This window comes from Eubalaena glacialis, chromosome 9 (genome assembly GCF_028564815.1).
Source record: "Eubalaena glacialis isolate mEubGla1 chromosome 9, mEubGla1.1.hap2.+ XY, whole genome shotgun sequence".
Classification (NCBI taxonomy): domain Eukaryota; kingdom Metazoa; phylum Chordata; class Mammalia; order Artiodactyla; family Balaenidae; genus Eubalaena; species Eubalaena glacialis.
The window spans coordinates 83,710,059-83,731,712 of record NC_083724.1 but is presented as its reverse complement, the minus strand read 5'-3'; the positions used below and the strand labels follow the sequence as shown (position 1 = coordinate 83,731,712).

The 21,654-nt window shown below is 43.7% G+C and overlaps 1 protein-coding gene across 8 annotated transcripts; it reads right to left on the bottom strand.

Moving 5' to 3' along the window:
* Positions 1-768: 768 nt before the first annotated feature.
* Positions 769-20,648, bottom strand: IDNK (IDNK gluconokinase). 8 transcript variants are annotated; one of them, XM_061200532.1, is made up of 6 exons: positions 20,547-20,631; positions 16,777-16,921; positions 16,192-16,222; positions 15,686-15,772; positions 3,138-3,181; positions 769-1,252 (listed from the first exon to the last, which is right to left on the bottom strand). In XM_061200532.1, exons 4-6 carry the CDS (start codon positions 15,719-15,721, stop codon positions 907-909), a joined length of 426 nt encoding a protein of 141 aa, XP_061056515.1. In that variant the 5' UTR covers positions 15,722-15,772; positions 16,192-16,222; positions 16,777-16,921; positions 20,547-20,631; the 3' UTR covers positions 769-906. The 8 variants fall into 8 exon arrangements, with proteins under 8 accessions (XP_061056515.1, XP_061056517.1, XP_061056521.1 ...); XM_061200534.1 differs by having other exon boundaries at positions 20,543-20,613; XM_061200538.1 differs by having other exon boundaries at positions 15,686-15,768; positions 20,543-20,613.
* Between the last annotated feature and the right edge of the window lie 1,006 nt (positions 20,649-21,654).

Here is a 21,654-nt window from a genome sequence, read left to right as displayed (position 1 = left end):
TAAGGAAGCTTCTTCCTGGAGCCCCATCAGGGAAGGGCTCAAACCCAACCCATGCTGGCCAGATCGCAGCTTTCCCTGCTGGTACCTGGTAAGCTGCATGCCAGCAATGCACCAGTGCCCCTAAGCTCCCCACAGCCTCGCCCAACCCCGCTGCCACTGGCATAAAGCTGCCCATTGGAAAGTTTTGTTTCAGTTTTCGGCCATAGCAGCTCCTCTGGTGTTCCTTCCTAGCCTGCCTAGTGTCCATCATTGACAGCTTTTACAGCAGGAAGGTGGGCAGGTTGATAACAGCCTGGTCTCACAGGGGTCTCTAAAATGAGGTGGGGGCAGACTGAATCAGTGAGTCATGCATTTCATTCACTCAAGTTCCACCTTTGCAAATTTTTTTTTTAATCTGTGAACTGCGTGTGCTTTTTATTTACCTAGAAATGACTGAGAGAGAGAAATAAGAGGTGTGTGGTGTAACGACTTGCTGGTGGGTGGTCAGTTTTGTACGCTTTTCTGCTCCTGAGACCGATCTCCAGAGGGTGCCAAAGATAGTCAAGTTTCATTTATTTGTCCAAGTACAGGCATGATCAAGAGTGTTCTAAATAAGTCATGGTTTACAGCACAGATTATAGAATTTCCTCTGATTATTTGATTGGGTCACACGAATTTAAACTTCAATTGAAGCTTCACTTTCAAAGTTTCCTCTCCTTTTCTCTGAATATGCCAGAGCATGATGACAAGAGTATCAGAGATTCCTAAAAATCCACCCAAACAAGCGTATCTCAATACATTATGGTTTATTCACCTTAAGAAGAATCTAGAATACAGTATCAACAAGGATACTGGAACACGGTTTGGGATGGGAGACAGAGTTATGCCCAGTTGTGTTCTGGACCACTGATATAAATGCTTCTCACTTCATTTTAGAGTTTCCATAATTGTAGCAATTATCTCTGAAAGATTTTTGTCCACACTGATTTGGATGAAATTTTCTGGAGCTGATGGGGGCTCCAGAGTATCAAACTGGGACTGCAATAACTCAGGGGACATAAAATGCCCTTTTCTTTTGAGTAAGCGTCCAGAGATGACCTCGAACGACCCAGTCAGATGGACCACAAGGAGCTTCACTTCAGCCAGCTTTTCTTCCTTTCCTGACTCATCACACTTCAGAGGTGCACCATCTTTTCCTTGTATTAAGAGGTCTCTGTATACTTTCTTCAGAGCTGAACAGGCAAGAATTACATGCTGTCCAGAGGCTACATCTCTGTTAAAAAAAATAAAGTGTGTGTGGGGAAGATGCTAGAGTGAAGACATTTAAAATAATTGGTGTCAAGTCTAGGTTGAGGACTCGAGTCCCACTTCTCTGACAGTGGAAGGTGTTACAAATGGTGGCCAAGTATCAGGCAGTCCTGGCTTTGAGGTAAAGATCTTCCACTAGTGAGGCATCTTGGGTAACATATTTACCTCCCTGAGCATCAGTTCATCATCTGCTAAATGCAGCTACTCAGAGTACCTGCCCATAGAACTGTGATGAGTAAGTTTATGAAGGTGCCCAGCACACAGGAAATGCTTGGTAAGTATTGGCTCTGCCCCTTGGATGTAGGATGTGACTGAGCCACCACCTGTAGACATGGGTGGCTGCCGGCAGGCACCTGTGCCCCACACACAGCACAGTTCAGGCTCTCCTCAGGTATTCAGGGATTTGAATTTCACAACTGGCTTCTCTCCATTCCTACTCTACAGTATGCTGGAAGAGTCTGGGGAAGTTACCAGTGCAGAGCTAGAGAAAGCAGGAGAAAAGGGAGCATCAGCCCCTGTGTGGTCAAGGTGAGCAGGATGTGAGAAGTTTCCAGGGATGTGCTAAGGAAAAAAAAAAAACTGAGCCAGAAATAGAGGTAGAGTGACAAGGCACCAATAAGGAAGAACCAGTGTGGTTCAAGACCATACATGAGGGTGAGCCCCCTTTCCACTAAACCTACATGTACCAGCCAGAAGAGGCAGTCATCTTGGGGCCAGGAAGGAACTGAATAAAGAGGTGAAGGGTCAAAGCTGGCTTGGGTACTTAGAAATTTCAGTTCAGAACTGAGAATTCTGAAGGGGCCTGCTTGATTCACGGCCATTGTAGACTGGAGACCCAGTGGATGGAGTGTGTCATCAGCAACAAACCTATGTACCTGATCCTTCTGGCTCTTCCCAAGGGCCATGAGTGAGAGCTTGTTTATTCTGAGCCTGGAGGTCTGATCTCTATTCTCCTGAGGATTTTCACTTCCGCTTCCTTCACAGGTCAGTATGTTAGATCTCTGACAAGTCTATTTATGTTAGAGACCCAAGTGGGCAGGAGTTCTCAACTCCAAACCTTAAACCCCTAAGCCCATGCAAAGACAGGGCTGCCAGCCATGTCTGTGCAGTCTAAAAAAAGTAAACTGATTTTTAATCATAAGTATACTCTAATTTCCTATGGCCCACATGATTTTAGATTTATAAAACACGACTTCATCTGAGACAGCAAGATTTAGAACCTATTCCCTGCCACTTCTTTATCTTCCATGTCCCAACCAGGATTCCCAGGGGTCTGGCCCACAGATGGGTTGGGGAGGACCTCGTTTGCTCAGAGGCATGCTACAGAGCTGAACAATTTGAGACTTCAATCCTGGTGGCCAGTTATCTGTTGACTTATGAATGACCCCAGATCTTCCTGGTTGTCAGAGTTTGAAGTAGGAGGCAATAAAAGTGGTGGCTAAGGTATAGCTATACGTCATTATTATTTTTTTAGCACTTACTATATATATTAGGTACTGTTCTAAGTGCTACCCATGCTTCATCTCACTAATTCCTCACAACAGTCTGTGAGTAGGAACTATATTTATCCCCATTTTCAGATGAAGAAACAGGTTTATGGAAGCCAAGTGGCTGACCAAGATTCCCAGCTAGTAATTGTGGAGTTGTTTAGAAGGTTGACTCCAGAACCCAACTAAACTACACATCTGTGGCTGATTAAAATCATTGTTGGTTACTTGATAGAGGTGCATTTCATTTCTGGGATGCCATATCAGCAGTCAGTTGTGATTTCAAGAGTGTATTTTTTCCCCTGTACTTTGTGATGGGTTTTCTTTACTCACTGGCTTACCTGGGGCCTGATTTTCTCTTACCTTTGTAAAATGTCATGCAAGTTGCAGAGCCATGGAATCCTGTCCTGAAATTAAGGCAGACACAAAGTGGCTTTTCCAGGTTTTGTTTGTTTTTACAGAAAGTTAATCATGTTCATCAATGTTAAGGTCAGAGGGATCTTAGTGGTTTTGAGGAGTAGGCCATGCACAAGGCTGAGGGGTCAAGTCACAGAAACATTTTCCTGGTCCAGGTGTCAGAGGCTCTTTTCATAATAATAAAAATTGCCCTAAAATACCAGTATGTAACTTCCGCCATCTTAATCTTCCCATTGTAAGTATATTTTCTCTGGTTCTGATATGTATATAAATCTTTTATTATACTGCATGATTCTTTAGGTGCCTCTGATCTCAAATGCAGAGAGGTATTCACAGAAACCCTTATGTCAGCTGCTCCCTGGCCCTATTCTTCAAACCCTCCAAAAGCAAAGCTCTACTCAGATATAAGCAGTGTGAGAATTTTGTATTTCTCCAGAGAAGGCAGAGGAAGTTTACATAGGACACCCTACAGTGTTTCACAAAGGAATCCTCCTAGGGTAAATACTGATTGGCCATAATGCATTTAAAGAAAAACATAATTTTTTATTATGGAAATTTTAAACATATTCAATGATTTTCAGCTCACAGTCTGATTTTATATATGTCCCAGCCATATCCTTACCTGTGCCCTCATCCTTTATCATTTTGATGCATATTCAAGAAACATGATGTGTCTTTAAAAGTCCTTGCTCTTTAACATTTGATTACTACCATTTTATTTAGGATTTTTGCATTTATATAATTGAGATTGACCTGCATTTGTTTTCTTGCATAGTCCATGTTAAATTTTGGTATCAAGGTTATACTAGCCTCATAAAATAAGTAGGGCAGCTTTCCCTCTTTTTCTGTTCTTTGAAACAGCTTGTATACAATATATTATTGTTATGAGCTGAATGTTTTTTTTGTTTTTTTTTTTTTTATATTTTTCTTAACCATATTTGCTTATTTATTTATTTATTTTTATTTTATGGCTGTGTTGGGTCTTCGTTTCTGTGCGAAGGCGTTCTCCAGTTGCGGCAAGCGGGGGCCACTCTTCATCGCGGTGCGTGGGCCTCTCACTATCGCGGCCTCTCTTGTTGCGGAGCACAGGCTCCAGACGCGCAGGCTCAGTAGTTGTGGCTCACGGGCCTAGTTGCTCCGTGGCATGTGGGATCTTCCCAGACCAGGGCTCGAACCCGTGTCCCCTGCATTGGCAGGCAGATTCTCAACCACTGCGCCACCAGGGAAGCCCCTGAATGTTTTTATTTCCCCAAAATTCATACCCCCTAATGTGATGATACTTGGAGGTAATTAGGTTTAGATGAGGTCATGAGGGTGGGGTCCTCATGAAGGGATTAGTGCCCTTTTGAGAAGAGACCAGTGAACTAGTGTGTACTCTTTCTCTCCTTCCACTGCCCTCCCCCTCAATCACCCAGTGAGGATACAGTAAGAAGGCAGCCATCTACAAGCCACGAAGAGAAACTCCAGGCTTAGAATAAACAAGAACCTGACCATGCTGGCATCTTGCTCTTGGACCTTCACCCTCCAGAACTGTGAGAAATAAGTGTCTATTGTTTAAGCCATCCTGTCTATGATATTTTGTTACAGCAGCCTGAGCTGACTAAAACTCATCTTAAAAACTCTGTGCCTGGGGCTTTTTTTTTTTTGAGGAAAGATCTCTGATTACAGGTTCAATTTCTTGAATGAGCATTGTGTTATATTCAGATTTTTCTATTGATTCAGTTTTGGTAACTGAAATACTTTAGAATCAGCAAGGTCACATTTTCATTGGGGGCAGGGGGGAGTAGACTATGTCCCTGAGCACTGTCTCTGCCATCAGATCACTGTCATCCAAGTCTGTTTTCCCACAGTAATTTATATTTTTCTATGAAAGTGTGCAATTTTATCTAAGTCTTAAAATTCACTGGTATCAGATTTTTCATGGCCTCTTTTCATTCCTAGTCTTAATTGTGCTTTTTTCCCCCCTTGATCAATCTTGCCAGAGATTTGTCTGTTTTTATCTTTTCAAACAATTAGTTTCACTCATCACCTATATGGTTTCTTTGTTTTATATTCCATTAATTTCAGCACTTATTTCTATATTTTTCTACATTCTTCCTTTTTATTATTTTTTTTCTACTTAAACCCTTAGATCATCATTTTCATTCTTGTTATTTTTCCAAAAGTGCATTCAGAGGCTGTAAATTTCCTTCTAAGTACTCTTTCAGCTATATCCCATAAGTTTTAGTTGCTAGCACTTTTGTCATACATTTCTAAATATCTTATAATTTCCATTATGATTTTTAACTTATGAATTATTTATATGAATGTCAATTTTTATTTTTCAGTTTTACTTATTTATTTCTACAGTTTCCAACCATTTTATGATTTGTGAGAATTTTTATTATTGATTTGTAATTCTTGTGCATTATGATAAAAAATGTGATCGATTGGTATGATATTGACTCTTTGGAATTTGTGGCAAATTGTGCCATATAGCACTAGTACTATGTGGTCTAGTATATGGTCAATATTTATAAATGTTCCATATGTACTTGAAAAGAATGTTTATTTTTTATTCATGCATTTCAATATATTTGTGGTTTAAATCTTCTATATCTTTACTAATTTTTCTTGTCTGTTTTGTGTATCTTTTGTCTGTTTTGATGTTTTCAAGAAAGTTGTTTTAAATTCTCCCATAGATTAAGAACTGACAGTTTTCCCTTCTGTCTTGTGTATGTCTGAAAATGTCTTCTGCTCTTACTCTTACTCATTTTAAATAAGATTTCAGTTGGTAAAGAATTCTTGGTTGACAGTTATTTTCCCTCAGCAGTTTGAATACTTACTCACTGTCTTTAGGGCTCTATTGTTGTTGAGAAGTATCTCTTGTTATATTGGGCAATCATTTAGAACATATATTTTCTCTTTGGTAGCTATAGGTAGAAAATAAACCTCTTTGTCCTTGATGTTTTGCAGTTTTACTATTTATCCTGTTCAGGACTCATTTTATATATTCAGTCTAAGGAAATTGTTAATTATTATCTCTTTGAATATTGCCTTTCCCCCACTTATTCTATTCTCCTTGGATTCCTTTTACCTGTATGTGAAACTTATTTTATTATACCAGTCTCTTAATTTTTCTCGAATATTTTTCTAGTTATCTAGCTCTCTTATTCACTCTGGGTAATATCCTCTAGTCTGCCTTCTAATTCACTAGTTCTCTCTTCAGCTGTGTCTAGTTTATTGTTTAATCTATCTATTGATAATGAAACATTATCAATAAATTTTCTGTTTCTTGTCTTTCATTTGATTCTTTTTAAAAAAATTAAAGTATAGTTGATTTGCAATATTGTATTATTTCATTTGATTCTGTTTATTTCTTGGAGTATGACTTATTCCATTTGTGCTTTTTTGCTGATTCTCTCTCATAGTGGTTCATTTACTTGTATGGTTTGTACTTTTTGACTGCAGGTGCATCTTCAGATTTTTTTTCCCTTGTAGGAGTGCTGAGTTTTGGAAACATTTCCATAGGTAGTTTCACCAATTCCAGACTAGTATTACATTAATTTTTCAACTTGGTCTATGTCATATGAAGTGAATTGGGTGTAGGAAAGTCTCTGGTTTTCCACCTGTGGTCCAGGGAAGACAGCCAGATTCTTTGCTGCTTCTTGAATTTAGTGAGTGGAGATATTTGTAATCCTCACTCAAATAAAGTCTTCCTTTAAATACTTTATGCAAGTCCTCGCACTTAGTTTCAGGTCCAGCTCCATGCATCATATAGGCCTCATCTCCCATCTCTACAGGGGCATCAGAATCTCAGTCCCCGGCCTCCTGGCTTACATGCATTTCCAAAACTTGGGGGAAGAGGTTATTTAGGTTTAATTAAATCTTGCCACTTTGATTCTGGCACCTGAGAATTTCTCATTTTGCTTCTGACCTTGGTTAAGCCCTTGGCTGTGCCCCCCCCCCCAATCTTTTCCACCATGAGCCTTTCAAGTTCTCCAGCTCTGGGTGAGCTCCTTTAGTTCCTGAATATCTCCCCTGGGCTCAGGCTTTCCCATTTCTTATTCAGAGTAACTAAATATTCAGTAAGTGAAAGGTTCATTCCACCAAGGCCTTCACTCTGTACTTAGCAAACTAAAGACCCTCCAGTTACTAGGGCCCACCCTTGTCAGGAAGCAGAAGAGAATTTATACACACACACACATACACACACACACATACTCTCACACACAAAACACACACATATATTTAATTTTTTCATATTAAATAAAAATTTTAAAAAGCATGTGTGCTAATATTGGGTTGAGGTTCCTGGAAGTTTTACTAGTGATAGAATTTTTTAAGACTTTACCTCTATGGGGACTTCCCTGATGGCGCAGTGGTTAAGAACCCGCCTGCCAATGCAGGGGACACAGGTTCGATCCCTGGTCCGGGAAGATTCCACATGCCGCAGAGCAACTAAGCCCATGTGCCACAACTACTGAGCCTTCTCTCTAGAGCCTGTGAGCCACAACTACTGAGCCCGTGTGCCACAACTACTGAAGCCTGCGTGCCTGGACCCCGTGCTCGCAATGAAGAGTAGCCCCCGCTTGCTGCAACTAGAGAAAGCCCGTGCGCAGCAATGAAGACCCAACACAGCCAAAAATAATAATAATAAATTAAATAAATTAAAAAAAAAAAGACTTCACCTCTATGTACACACTAGTCGACCAGAGACCACTTAGAAGTACAAATGCAACAGTTACAAAATCCACACAAGACACAGATCAAATGCAACAGTTACAAAATCCACACAAGACACAAATGCAACAGTTACAAAATCCACACACGACACACTAGTCGACCAGAGACCACTTAGAAGTACAAATGCAACAGTTACAAAATCCACACAAGACACAGATCAAATGACAACTATCACCTAACTTACACAAATAATAAAACAACAGCTATTAAGACATAATTCACAGAAATTATTACTCAAATTACAACAGCTACTACAATGTGCACACATTGTAGCTCAAATGTATTTAGTGAATGAAACATTTGTTTATGTTAGCACTTGTCTGACTGTAGTCAGTAGAACCATTGTGGTTATTTCTAAACAAAGTAACAAGATAATGAGGTTTACCAGCTCCAGATTTGCAGACCACAAAGAACTCTGTGCTTTATGAGGAGACCTATGTGCTCTTGGAAAAGAGTGTATATGTTTAAGGTTTATTATTGGCAAGGTTTTCTAAGACATCATACTCAAAAACTAAATGTTCTGGAGAAGTCTATGAGGAGAAAAAAAGTTGTAGGAGCTATACTTATGGAACTTGAAATTGCCACTGTAACGCAGTATTTTCTGGGCTTATGGCAGGGGTCCAGGAAGAAGAGTGTCAAGGATTATAGGTAGCAGGGATAATTAGATGGACTTACTGAGCTGTGCAGTATTTTATGATGGCAAATTGCCCATGGGAAAAGCTGCCAATTCAAGCACAGATTTGGATTTCTCCTTTCCTTCATCCATTTACAAGCGTTTGTTGTGTGCTTAGGGAGATCCAGACACTCTGCTCTGGGTGCTTTCTTTCAGTACTCTGGACATGATCACCCTAGGTTTAACTTCTAAGATTCCATTTGCACTCAACTTTCTAAATTCCTTTCTTTCCTGTACTCTCACTGTGAATAGCTAAGCTTTTCTACTATATTCATGAACTAACAGGGATGAAAAAGAGAACACTGTTAGTTATATAATGACCTTAAAAAAATTTTTTTTTAAACCTCTTTGGCTATATTTTCCAAAACAGCTCCTCTAATAGAAGGCTGTAGCAGAGCAGGGTGACTGGGCCTTAAAGACTCACACGTCAGCAGGGTGAGCAGTTTCCTACCTAGGATCCAGTCCTACAAAGATATAGTGCCTTTCAGGCCTGCAGGAAGGGCAGCACAGGCCACTTCCTTGGTAAAGTGGTATACGAATCATTAAGGGGACTAACTTCATTGTGTGTTTTACATGTAAATGGGGGCATCCCATTTCAAGCTGCAGAAATGATGTCAACTTTTATAAAGTTAAGGAGTCTGCTTATAGCATATGGGGCCCACAGTGAGGTAACTTCCTAAGCACTTGGAAAAGAAGGAAAGAAGCTTGTTCTTTAAAGCTTTAATTTAAAGAACAACACTTAATAGAAAGGGGCAGAGATGTATAAACTCATCTGAAGGAGTAAAAATGACCCTCAGGCTAGCAGGACATCACTATGATCCAACTACGTATTTTTACACACATAAAGGAAGCACGTCTGCCCCAGCAAGGCTTGGTGGGTGTGAAGGCCCAGGGCAGGAGCACTACGGAATTAAACAGCAGAGTACTGACCAGAGGACATGTCTGGCCATAGGACTGAGTTCTGGCCATAGGACTTTGAATATCATATTCTCATTAGCAAACGTCTTCCTGTAAGGGGATGGATGGTCTCACACCATTAGAAACTTAGCCCTAACTCTCCTACTCTTTTGATTGCATGTTCACTGAGAAACCTGATTGTATGTTGGCTTCTGAAATCAGATCCATGTGAGTGTTACGGGCCATGTGGCACTTAAATTTCGCCTTGTAAATTAATCAACTGGCATTCTGGTTTTATGTAGAAATCTTGTGAACCTGACTAGTGGGGTTCTCATATGAGACATGAATGCGTGTTCAATGTGTTGACGGTATCAGGCATTGAGCTGGCAAGACAGAGCCTGACTACCCTTGTCCTATCTGGGTAGGCAGACAGCCTTTTCCACAATACATCCCTTGTCACTGTACAAGTCTCTAGGTGAAACAAAATCCTGAGACTAGTGCCATGGGCTGCTAACCCCCATTCAGCAAGAATGTTTGGTTTAGAAGAGGTAGTTGGAAGGTTCAGAGGGCCGAATGCTAATTCACATATTCAGTATTCACATACCTACTTAGAGTTCAGGGAGCAATTATGATGCATTAGGACTGATTTACAGATGCAAACACAACAAAAAAATGAGTTGTTCTTCTGCATGAGTAAAATGTTCCTAGTGGTTTGGACGAACCAAAGAGAGGGGATAATTTGTTTAATTTCTAGTACTTTAGATATCTCTTCTTTCTTCACATTAGCAGAGAACAGAACTTGTGTTCTGTTGTTTTACTTAGATTGCACATTTCCTCCAGTCCATCGTCACAAATCTCTCTTTGTACAGAGCTCAATCTCTGTATTATTTTATGGCTTAGGAAACAAATATGTTATGGTGTTAAGTTGGGTATTGACTTTATTATTCATTACATTTTCTGCATGCCTGAAACATTTCACAATAAAGACGAAACAAATTAAAAATAAAGGAAAACATGTTTGGGTAATAAGCTTCCTATCCTATGTATAGGAAAATGGAACTTTACTTTGAATCCATGCTTTTTTATTGTTTTAATAGTGCCTCAATATGTGCCTTCGTCAAGAATTAAGCATGTTGCATCACTTAGTCATAATAAAATTCCTCAGAAGCTCAACCATGAAAACTAATATTAGTACATGGAAACATTAAACTATTTAAACAAAAATGGATGCTTTCAGACATTTGCCCAATCAGAATGTATGTTGGACCAGTTTATTCACTGCACCAGTAAGGTCTGGGTCCGCCAGCCATAAAAACAATGAGAGAAGGTTGGAGATAAAACAGAAGCACTTTCACCTTTATTTTACAGAAGCTTCCAAGTATTGAGTCATAATTACACAATTGGGATCCTTCCTTGGAGGATCACATGGGGCCACAAGCAGAGAGTTTTTCCAAAGCAGCTCCAGAGGCTACCTAGACTCCCATGTGGAAACCAGAATTCTCAGACCTGCTGTGTAAAGCCAGGTGTCACCTGCCTCAAATACCCTTCAAGGCCTAGGCCCCTACAATGGATGTGCTCACCAAGGGCTGTGCCTCTCTCCTGCTCTCACCCTCACCCTTGCTTTCACCCTTTCTTGCTCCACTTAATCAACCCTGATTCACTTCTTGTAGATTATTTTTGTGTGTGTGGAGTATCAGGGCCTTTAACACAGTAGAAAAAGTAGAGTCTTGGAGGTTAGAGAGATCCCCCTCACTCTGTGCCTTTGCTCAAGTTACTTAACTTCTCTGTGCCTCCCTTTGTTCATCTGCAAAATGGGGGAATCATATATAATACATTGAGCTGCTTTGGGACTTAAACAGGAAAAGGAGTAGACTCCATTTTAAACATTACTTTTTGGCTGATTTAATAGCTGCAATAAACAGCATTCATTTCCAACTTTGAATTCTGAAAAGACCTTTAATAAATAAATTTAGTATGCAGTGGGCTCTAACTCCACAAACAATGAATACTTAATATGTGCAAAGCATCATATCGAGCACTGGGGATATAAATATGAACGGTGCAGTCCCTGTCCTCGAGGGGGTCACAGCCTGAGGATGGGTATTTATCAGTTAAACTACCCACAGGACAGTAATGAGGGCTCCAAGAAATATAAGAAGGGCTATGATAAGACAAGGGGAGAGAGCAATGTTGATCAGGCCCTAGGAAGACTAAATCTTAAAGGGTAAAGAGGATTTTAATGGAAGCACGGCCTGTCAAGCAGAGGGAAGGGCAAGACTTGGCACATTAAAGATGGTTTACCAAGACTCTTGACTAAATGGATGAGGCAGGAGCTCAGCACTGGTGAACAGGAGGTGTGGGAGTTGATAGGTGAGGAAGGTCAGGAGAAACTGTCAGGACTAGAGAGTCAAGACCTTGAGTGACCTGCTAAGGAGTCTGGACTTTATTGTTAGGGTCTTAGGGAGGACTTGGACACATGAGCTCCAAATTTTGTATTCATGTTTGTGAAGAAAGGGAATGATTGAGATCTCCTTTTCACAGATGCAGAAACTGGGGCAAAACAGAGGCTATATTAAAGCAAATTCACTGAAGTCTGTGTGTAAACAGTTACTACGGACGATATGGTAACTTAGGCAAGTCAAACACACAAAGTCTTAGGGAAAAGAGAGGAGGAAACAGCATAACCCAAACGAACATCCCTGCTTGCTGGACCTGATGTTCTAGGTCCCTTCATTCCTGATAGTCCTTACATGCAGGGATGGGGGGGCAGTGTATCCTGAACCCCCAGCCCAGTGCTTAAGCACTTGGCCTATCTAGAGAAACAGTGTCTTCTGGAAGGGGATGATGGTTAAAGGGCAGGGCAGGAGCTCAGAGGAACAGATGGAAGATGAGTGTGCCCAGCACTGCTGGGGGAGGTGGAGAGAGGGCAAGGAAAGTAGGAGGGCAGGACAACGGGCGAGGGACTGGTTTTATCTGGTGCAAAAGTGAACTTAAGCCCATAGAGGAAAGAATGCATGTAAAAATAATATATACCCCAAAAAAGATAAGGGGGAAAAACTCAAATTCAATTAGTAGGTATTTTTGGAAGATGAAACCAAGGGTGATGAAAATTCTGTGAAAGGATTTTTTGGCACTGGTCGAATTTGCTATACAGGATAAGTATTATATTTATAATCAGGGAAAAATTGTCAAAAAACCCTCTTTTAAATAGACTTTGTGGTTGAAGTCTGCTCAAGTGCCACCATATGCTGCCAGGACAGCATGAACCTGGCACATACGGGAGACTCACTGACTGGCAGCTTGGAAATTCTTTATTATTATCATCATCATCACGCTAATAATGTATTGCAGCCTGGGTGGCGTATCTTTCTATATCAGTGCTGTCCAACAGAGCTTTTTGCCATGAGGGAAATGTCCTCTATCTGTGCCACCTGGATTAGCAGCCACCAGCCACATGTGGCTGTTGAACACTTGAAATGTGGCAGTGCAACCCAGGAACTGGAGTTTACATTTAATTTAATTGAAATAGACTTAAGGAGCCCTTGGTATATTCAACTCAGGTTCTTTTTCTTCATATCTTAGCCTTCTGAGCACAATACCCTCCCCAAACCCTCCTGAGACTCTTCCCCAAGGCCAACCGCTATGTCTGCCTCTAACACTCTAACTGATGTTCAGTACAGTATCTTTGGGGTGGGGGGCTGGTTGCCAGAGCAACCAGGAGGTCCTTGGTGCCAGCTCAGCTGTGACCCACACCTTCACTCTTAGACTCGCTGGGCTCTCATCAAAAATGTAAGCCATCTGCCATCTTACCTCTTTCTCTCTGCTTCTCTCTAAGGTCAGGCTAACTTGTACAGCTGCCTCGGAATATATTTAGTAACTTGTTGTGTTTCTTCCAGTAACTGATAACCTTTTCTTCTGTACAATAAATTCCTCTTCTGAATTCTCCTCCCCAGCTCCCCATCCATACTGCCCACTTAACAAGCCTCACTTGTGAACAAGAGGAAAGATGCTTAAACGCCATTTTAAAATCTGTCCATTTGGGTTGCTTTACTTTGTTCCTTATTTTAATTTTCATTTGTACTTGCCAAGGAGAAAAATAAAATAACCCTAGCACAGTCACACTTTACACACTCCACAGAAATGGTTTCTGTTACATGTATGTATATATAGATATTAGCAACAACAATAAGAAGTGATATTTACTGAATGCTTCAGGCACTTCTCTGTGCACATTTTTCATGTTATCTCATTTAATCCTCCCAAGAACTCAATGAAATAGGTCCTGTCACCATCCCTACTTCACAGGAGGAAAATGAGGCACAGAGAGACTAAGCCATCTGCCAAAAGTCACACAAGCTCAGTGGTGAGGCCAGGTTATCTATATTATGTTTATTATCTCTCATATAATATCATTATTATGTTTAAATTATTACTCTGTATCCCTTTTTTGCTTCTCTCCTCCTGCCTTCTAAAGTCAGATGCTGTAAACTTGATTTTGATGGTTTAACATTTGAACTATTACAAACTCGAGGTGCACTCCCTGAGACAAAGAGAAACCCTCAGAGTGCTCTAGAATTAGACCTAATATGGGTTAATGACTCCAGTCCTTCACGGCAGGACAAAGAGAAGAAAGTGGGGCCCAATGGGGGTGAGCCAAGGTCATGAAAGTGAAAACACCAGTGTTGCTCTTTGGCCAGTTCCATACCATACCTGCCCTTTGGACACCCTCGGCACGTGGGCCCAGCTAGAGCCCCTGCTCTCAGCTGCTGTGTGGACTCAGCCCTACGCCCTGCCCTCAGTCTCTCCTGGGTTACAGCTAATCATGCCAATGAATCCAGTTTGTGACTCTGGTTTGAGAGAGACCCTCTAGGAAAGGGCCTCATGACAGTGTATAAAGAAATGAGGTGCGGGGGCTTCCCTGGTGGCGCAGTGGTTGAGAATCCGCCCGCCAATGCAGGGGACACGGGTTCGAGCCCTGGTCTGGGAGGATCCCGCATTCCGCAGAGCAACTGGGCCCGTGAGCCACAATTACTGAGCCTGCGCGTCTGGAGCCTGTGCTCCGCAACAAGAGAGGCCGCGATAGTGAGAGGCCCGCGCACCGCGATGAACAGTGGCCCCCGCTTGCCGCAACTAGAGAAAGCCCTCGCACAGAAACGAAGACCCAACACAGCCATAAATAAATAAATAAATAAATAAAATTAAAAAAAAAAAAGAAATGAGATGCTAGTCATTCATTCTTACACTCATTCATTCATTCACTCACAAATTTGCCACAAATATTTTCTGACATGTACTGTGTCAGGCTCTGGGGATATATAATGGTTAATAGAAATGGCCATAGTGTCTGCCCTTTTGGAGGTAAAATCTAGTTGTAGAGATAAATAGTAATCAAATTCTTACACCATCAAATGCCATGTTGCAACTGGGACAAGGACGATAAGGGATACGGTGCCATGAGAATTTATTATAGGAGGTTTTACCTAGAAGTCAGGGAGAGCTTCCCTGAAGAAGGGGCATAGGAGCTGAGATGTGAAGCATGAGCCGGGTGACTGAGAAGCGGGCAGGGAAGTGCATTATTCCTCACAGTGGGAACAACAGATACAAAGGCCCTGCGGGGAGGAGCATGGCGGTAGAGCAACTGAAAGAGGCAAGGGTGGCTCCAGTGGATACAAGGAGGGGACGCGTGGCACCAAAAGAGACTGGAGTGGGGCACGGTCAGTCTGGCCTGACCATGCATGTGTAGGAGTTTAGGTGTTTGGTCTTGACCTTGAAATCAGTGGGAAACCTCCAGAGGGCCAGATCTGAGTTTGCAAAGACGCCAGGGCCTGGCGAGGTGGTAGACTGATAAGTCCTAGGAAGAAAAGATGAACTTCCCTACATATGAGGCACAGGGGAGCCTCTGCCCTCTCAGGGATTACATTCTGCAGATTAAAATCCCTCAACAAAGTGTTCCGGCAGATCCTGCCGAGCTGGGGCAGAGGGTGGCCTCACTGCTGATGCCAGTTTAGAGTTTAGACGGGAGTTCAGGGCCAAAGCTAACATATGTGGTGGACCCGCTGTGCACCTGGCTTTTGGAGCACTGTACGTGAGCGCATGACTCAGGAACTCTACTACAACAAGCACCGCAGGAATCTTAACCTGCGTCACCGTGCATCACAGGACATCTGTGTTGGAAATAAAAACAGACAGCAAACCTTACCTGGTCATTCAGAGGTATCCCTTTTCCCATCTTCATTCGATTTTCCTCTGTGTGATAGTCATCTGCATCGTAGAATTTCCATCCTAGCTTTAAGAACAAAGTGAAAGAAGGTATGTGGCAGGTAGTGCGGCCCACGTGACAGCCACTGTGGGGTTACTAAAACTAACGGGCAGGTACAGAAACAACCCTGCCGCCCTCTTCCCCACCAGCAGCCCGAGGAACCCCCCCCCCCCCGCCCACCCAGGTGCAGGAGTGGGGAGGGCTCTGAAGTCGCGTCACGAATCCCGCTCCCTGGGCTGCTGCAGCTCTTTTTTTCATTCATCACTATTTATGATCACCAAGGAGAAAAACAAAATTGCTCCGGTGGGTTTCACAAGCTGCATGGAGGTGTCTGTGGTGAGGTTACAAACCACTCAGGCCAGAAGAAAAGGCAGGGAGGGGAAAGGGAGAGAAGCAAAGAGACAACATGATGGGACTAGCAACTGGGAGGTATTAGAACAGGTTACCTGGGATGCCAGCAGGGCGCCGACGGTGGATCTGTGGAGAGGACATAGATGTTACATGACTGCGCTTTCCCAGCCTGCGCTGTGTCTCTTCCACCCGAGGAGCCCTGGGAAGCAGAGGGCTGCCCTACCGGTATTAATCACTGACAACTTAATGATACTGAAACTGAGACAGATGCTCCTGACCCTGGAGTCTAGAGCATGGCTTTAGTTTTCTCCAGGAATTTAAATGAAATAATTATCCAGTCATCACTAATTTTTCTCCCAAAAGCAATACATAAGATCTCATTAAACTCCTGAAGTTTTTTCCTTAAGTTTTTGGTCCCTGTTTTGTAGATAATTATTTTTTTGAGAAAAAATATTGAATTATTAAAGTGATAAATTCTACTGAGGATATTGGAGGGAGAGGTCTGACACGGAATTTAACCTCTAAGCACCCACACAAGGTTCAAGGAGCTCATAAAAGCATTAAAATATTGGGGCTTAAAAGGGACACACTTCAAATAAAGGACATGGAGAATTACCAGCACTCATTATTAAGTCTGGGAGTTGAATGCTCTCTGTGCAATGCATCTAAGAATGATCTACCTGTTCAGACCCTAACAGGCTGCACGGTCAGTGAAGAGGGCTTGGGTCCTAGAAACTGATGTCTGGCCACGGTCTCCATTCTGCCACTAAATGACTGTGTCCTCCTGTGTAAGTCATCTTGTCCTCTAAATCTCAGTTTTCTCACCTGTAAAACAAGGGAACTGAGCTACATTTATCCATTCACCTACTCATTTCACTCAGCCAATATCTACTGAGCACCTACTAGCTCCTAGGACATAATGCTCAGCCCACTGAGACTGGCCATCTTGAGGCTTACAGGCTAGCGCCGTGGGGTAGGGGTGGAGGCCGTCAGGCAATTAATTAGAAACGAAGCCCCTTCATGCTATCAGTTTCTGAAGTGTTACCTAAAATGCCAATCACTGAAGTATGAACTTCAGAATTTTTTACCGTATCCTCCTACCATTTCATCATGCCCTCTTGCCTAAGTTTTACATGCACTTTTACAATTATCTACTTGTTATTTTTGTTTAATTGCCTCACTCTTTAAAATTAAACAAATGTGTTAAACAAGGAAACTCTTTCCTTCCCTTATACAGGAAGCCACCCTCATTTGCCTTAAACAGGAGACAACCAAAAAGATGTATACAGTGAAAACAAAGCATTGTGATGAAATTCTAGCTGGATACTATTGCTTACCAAGGGTCCTCTCTCTTTTGTTAAGAAGGTATCAGGGAAGTTTTAAAAAGACACACTTGTACCAAACTGAGACCTGCTCCCGAAGGTAACCAAAGGATTGAGAGAACTGGAACCTCTCCCATTATGTTCACTCCTTTGGAGGCTGCATAGGGTGACATGTTGTAGCCTACTGGTGACTAAACCGTCCCAGCCGAACTCCAGGGCTGGTGAAATCAGCGCTGTGTACGACAGAAATCACACTTAAGACCAAGTTAGATTAGCCAGGAATGAACATGTCAGCCACCAGTCATAATTTAAAAAGAAAAGCTAACTAGATTGGGGTGTAGACGGGCAGGAAGGAGATAGAAAGAAAAGGAAAAACCACTCTCTACCACTCTAACCAAACTTCCTAACCAGAGGACAGCTGGACTGTTTGAATATGAACCAGGGACCCCCAGCAGAAATACGGCAAAGTGCTCGGCTCACAGGAGACTGGTCAGGGCCGAACATTACAAACCAGTTTGGGGCCCAAATGTCTTCCAGTGGGTTGGTCTAAATCAGGATCAAGGAGACTTAAAAAGACAGTAGGCAGTAGGCTGGGGCACAGAATAATGAGAAAGGTATTCAAAAGGCCTGAGCTTGTTGCGACAGCAGGAAAAAGAAGGAAACACGGAAAGAAGCTGAGGGTGGCTTCACTAAGATTGTTAAAATATAAAGAAAGCTAACACCGCCACCCACTCAAATGGCTCCATTCATTCATTCATCAAGTCAATACATATTTATTAAGCACCTACTATGTGCCAGGCATTGTTCTAGACACATATGTCAATAAACAAAAAAGAAAAAGATCCCTTACATTCAGGTAGGGGAGGGAAGGCAATAAACATAATAAACTTATTACTTGACATTACTTTAACAGTGTTTTAAATGGGATCTTTCTGGTTTGAGACTATTGTTCTCTTAAGGTATTACCCCACCGCTCCAAATGTTATGGAGTATATTTAAAAATCCTGCAGGGCCCTAAGAGGGGCTCACAAAAGTCACCAAAGAACTCAATGTTGCTACATCCGATGATCAATGTAATCAATTCTCAGGCATTTTATCACTCAGTCCATCGACAACAGTTGACATTGACCTAACCATTAGAGGGCCCAGGGCTCAGTCCTTGGCCAGCTTATCCACACTCACTCCCTTGGTGTTCTGAACATCTATGTCTTTAAACATATCCACACACCGATGAGTCCTACATTTACACTTAAAGTCCCTCTCTCCTGAACTCGATTTGGATATCTGATTGCCCACTTGACAGATCCACTTGGGTGACCGATAGGCATGTCCAGCTCACCACATCCCACACTGAGCTCCTGAAATTTTCTTCCAAACCTGCTCTGCCTATTGCTTCCCCATCAGTCAACAGAAACTCTTTTCTTCCAGTTACCCAGGCCCAAAATCTTGAAATCATCCATGACTCTTCTCTCCTTCATATCCCACATCCAGTCCATCAACACATGTTTTTGGCTCTACTTTCAAAATATTCCAGCATATGACCACTTCTCTTCACCTGCATCGTTTTTCTGACCTCATCTCCCAATCACTCAGCCACAATGGCCTCCCTGCTAGTCCACAAGAAAGCCAAGCCTCAGGGCCTTTGCACTTGCCATTTCCTCTGCCCATATGCCCTTTCCTGGCTATCCACGGGCTTATTTCCTCTCTTCTTGTAGGTCTTTCTCCAACACCACTTCCTCAGAGGAGCCCTCCCTCACTATCCTGCCTGGCTCTTTGTTCCATTTACCTTCCTTTATTTTCCCCTAGAGCACCTACCGCTGCCTGGTGCACTGCACATGTATTTATTCCCTTCCTGCCTCCCTCCCTTACTAGGATGTAAACTCTTCGAGGGCAGGGATTTATCTGTCCTGCTCACTACATGTCAGTGACGTTGAGGAAGGACTGAGCTCGATAAACATTTACTGAATGCATGAATATCATAACCATATGACATATGGTACAGTCTCCCCTCATCTGATCCAAGGCTTGGGTTGGGGGGCAGCACATGAACTGCCCAAGCTCACAACCAGACAGCAGTAGAACCAAGACCTAGGGCTCTTGACTTTCACTACATCACACCAGAGCGGCAGTTTTTCATTCTCTGAGTTCGTCAGTCATACACAGTGAGGGACTTTCTGGCTCTGTGTTTTATTTTAAATTTCAGTTCAAGATTCCCTGTCTTTGAGGCTAAAAATGCCACAATAATTTTTGGGGGCTAAACCTACCTACCCGGAGAAAGAAAGAGTCTTTAAAATACACTGGACCGCATGGGCAGTTCCTGATTCAGATCATTCTAGAAGGGTCTGGATAAGCCTTTGGAGGTTGTGATATTTTAGCTGTCTTTTGCTGCCTCTGGTGGAATGCTGCCGTAGCTGCCTTTTCTGATAATAAAGGGCATTGTCAGACTTTGGTCTAAACAGGAAGCCAAAGGCTTCCTCAGCCCCCAAGCTGGCCAGACTGGGCTGGACAGAGGTTTTGTGGTATGCAGTGCTCCTCCCTGCTCACGAACCTTCAGGGGTCACTCTTCATTTTAACACCGAATCCTTCCAGTTGAAGGGGGAACACAGTAAATAGGAAGGTTAAATTCACTTTCCAAAATCTAATCAGAAAAGTCCAGGGCCCGGCAGGGGGTAGCTGGCGCGCTGTCCAGCTTGACAAAAGTCTGCAGGAGCCTGGGACGAGGCTTGCCCCTGCTCTGTGGGCCTTGCTCCCTTGCACGCTGTGCCCACACGAGGCCCCCAAACACGGGCACCTGTGACGGCCCGGGTCGCTCCAGGTGGCGCGGGGAAGTCGTTACTCTATTTGCGCCCCTCCAGGCGCCTCTTCACAAGGCGCTTTCGCTAAAGCCTCTGCCTAAATTTACAGACGGAGAGCCCGAGTCTGGGATGTGGCCCCAGGCCGGGCGCCCCGGGGGCGAGCAGGTTAGCAAGCGGGGAGAGGGAGCAGGTGCCCTGGGCCTCAGTTCCCTCATCAGCAAAGGGAAAGGACCCTCCCGTCGCCGCGGGCCCGGAACGCCGGCGGGTCTGGCCTCCGCCGCCCCGCGCCGCCCCCCCACTGCGCCCCCCGCGCCCCGTCCCTCCCGGACCTACTTCCCCGAGCCGCTCACGCCCATCACCAGCAGCGCGCCGGGCGCCGCCATCGCCCGGAGTCCCGCTCCTTCCCGTCGCCTTCTGGGGCCGGTCTGCTCCGCCTTCCCAGCCACGGGGGGCGGAGCCACGCGCGACCCAGCCCGGCCCAGGCGGACCCCGCCCCAACAGTGCCCCACCCCTCATCCCGTCCCCAGCCGCCCGCCACCCAAGCCGACACCTTCCCCTGCCCCTCGCGCCCCTTCCCCGACGAGACCCGTCCCACGCGAGACTCCGCCCCCATGCGCTCCGCCCCCAGCCGCCCCGCTCCCCGCAGCGCCCGGCGAGACCCGTGCACCCAGCGGCCCACCGCTTCCCCTTCCCCCCACTTCCACCCAGTTCTCGCTGCGCTCTCCGCGCCCGTTTCCCTCGTGCGGTAAGTGGAGCCTCCCGCAGGCAGGAGGGAGCCGGCCCCGAGTCCCTGCACCTGCGGTCCTCCTCTCGTAGCCCCTCTCCGCTGCAGGGGAGTCTCGCCCTTGCAGGCCGGACCCTCTGGCTCCTCCTTCACCAATGGAAAGAGCATTTATTTGTTTTTTAAATGTTGTAAAAAGAAAAAGCAGAAAATGAATTCACACTTTCCCGCACTGGCAGGCAACAAGCGTCCGTTCCCAAAATGATACCCCGTCCCGCATAGATAAATGGGTATGAATATTTTATGAAGTTGGGGTCATGCTGTACACGGTGTTTTGTAACCTGGCATTTTGTCACAATAATACAATACAAGGCAGATTTCTTTTGGTGTCAAATATAGACTGGCCCATAGTGGCACATGTCATGGCTCTGCTATTTAATCTGGTTCCTGTTCTCAGGTAAACTACTTAAGGGGAAGAAGCACCCTTTGAAGGGTCGTTTTGCTTTAAAACAATGTTAATTATGTGCCATTTAAAATACTTGATTAAAAGTACTTCCAGTGACATTCTGCCCAACCTCCTTCGTTATCCAAGATCATATTACTCTGTGTTCTTGAAAACAATAAAGCTGACATAAAAGCATTTATCTAAAGAATATTTCAATTACCCCTGCACCGACTTTTTTTCTTATGTAGCTCAAGTGGGTGAAATTTCAGTGTTCC

Bases quoted from the DNA above. Each gene is read 5' to 3' on its own strand.
- IDNK (XM_061200531.1), bottom strand. From the start codon at position 20,596: ATGGCGGCGCCCGGCGCGCTGCTGGTGATGGGCGTGAGCGGCTCGGGG. The intron at 15,773-16,191 runs GTAACCTGTTCT...TTGTTCTTAAAG, and splicing joins GCGCCCTGCTGGCATCCCAG to CTAGGATGGAAATTCTACGA. The intron at 3,182-15,685 runs GTAAGGTTTGCT...CCTTAATTTCAG, and splicing joins GGATACCTCTGAATGACCAG to GACAGGATTCCATGGCTCTG.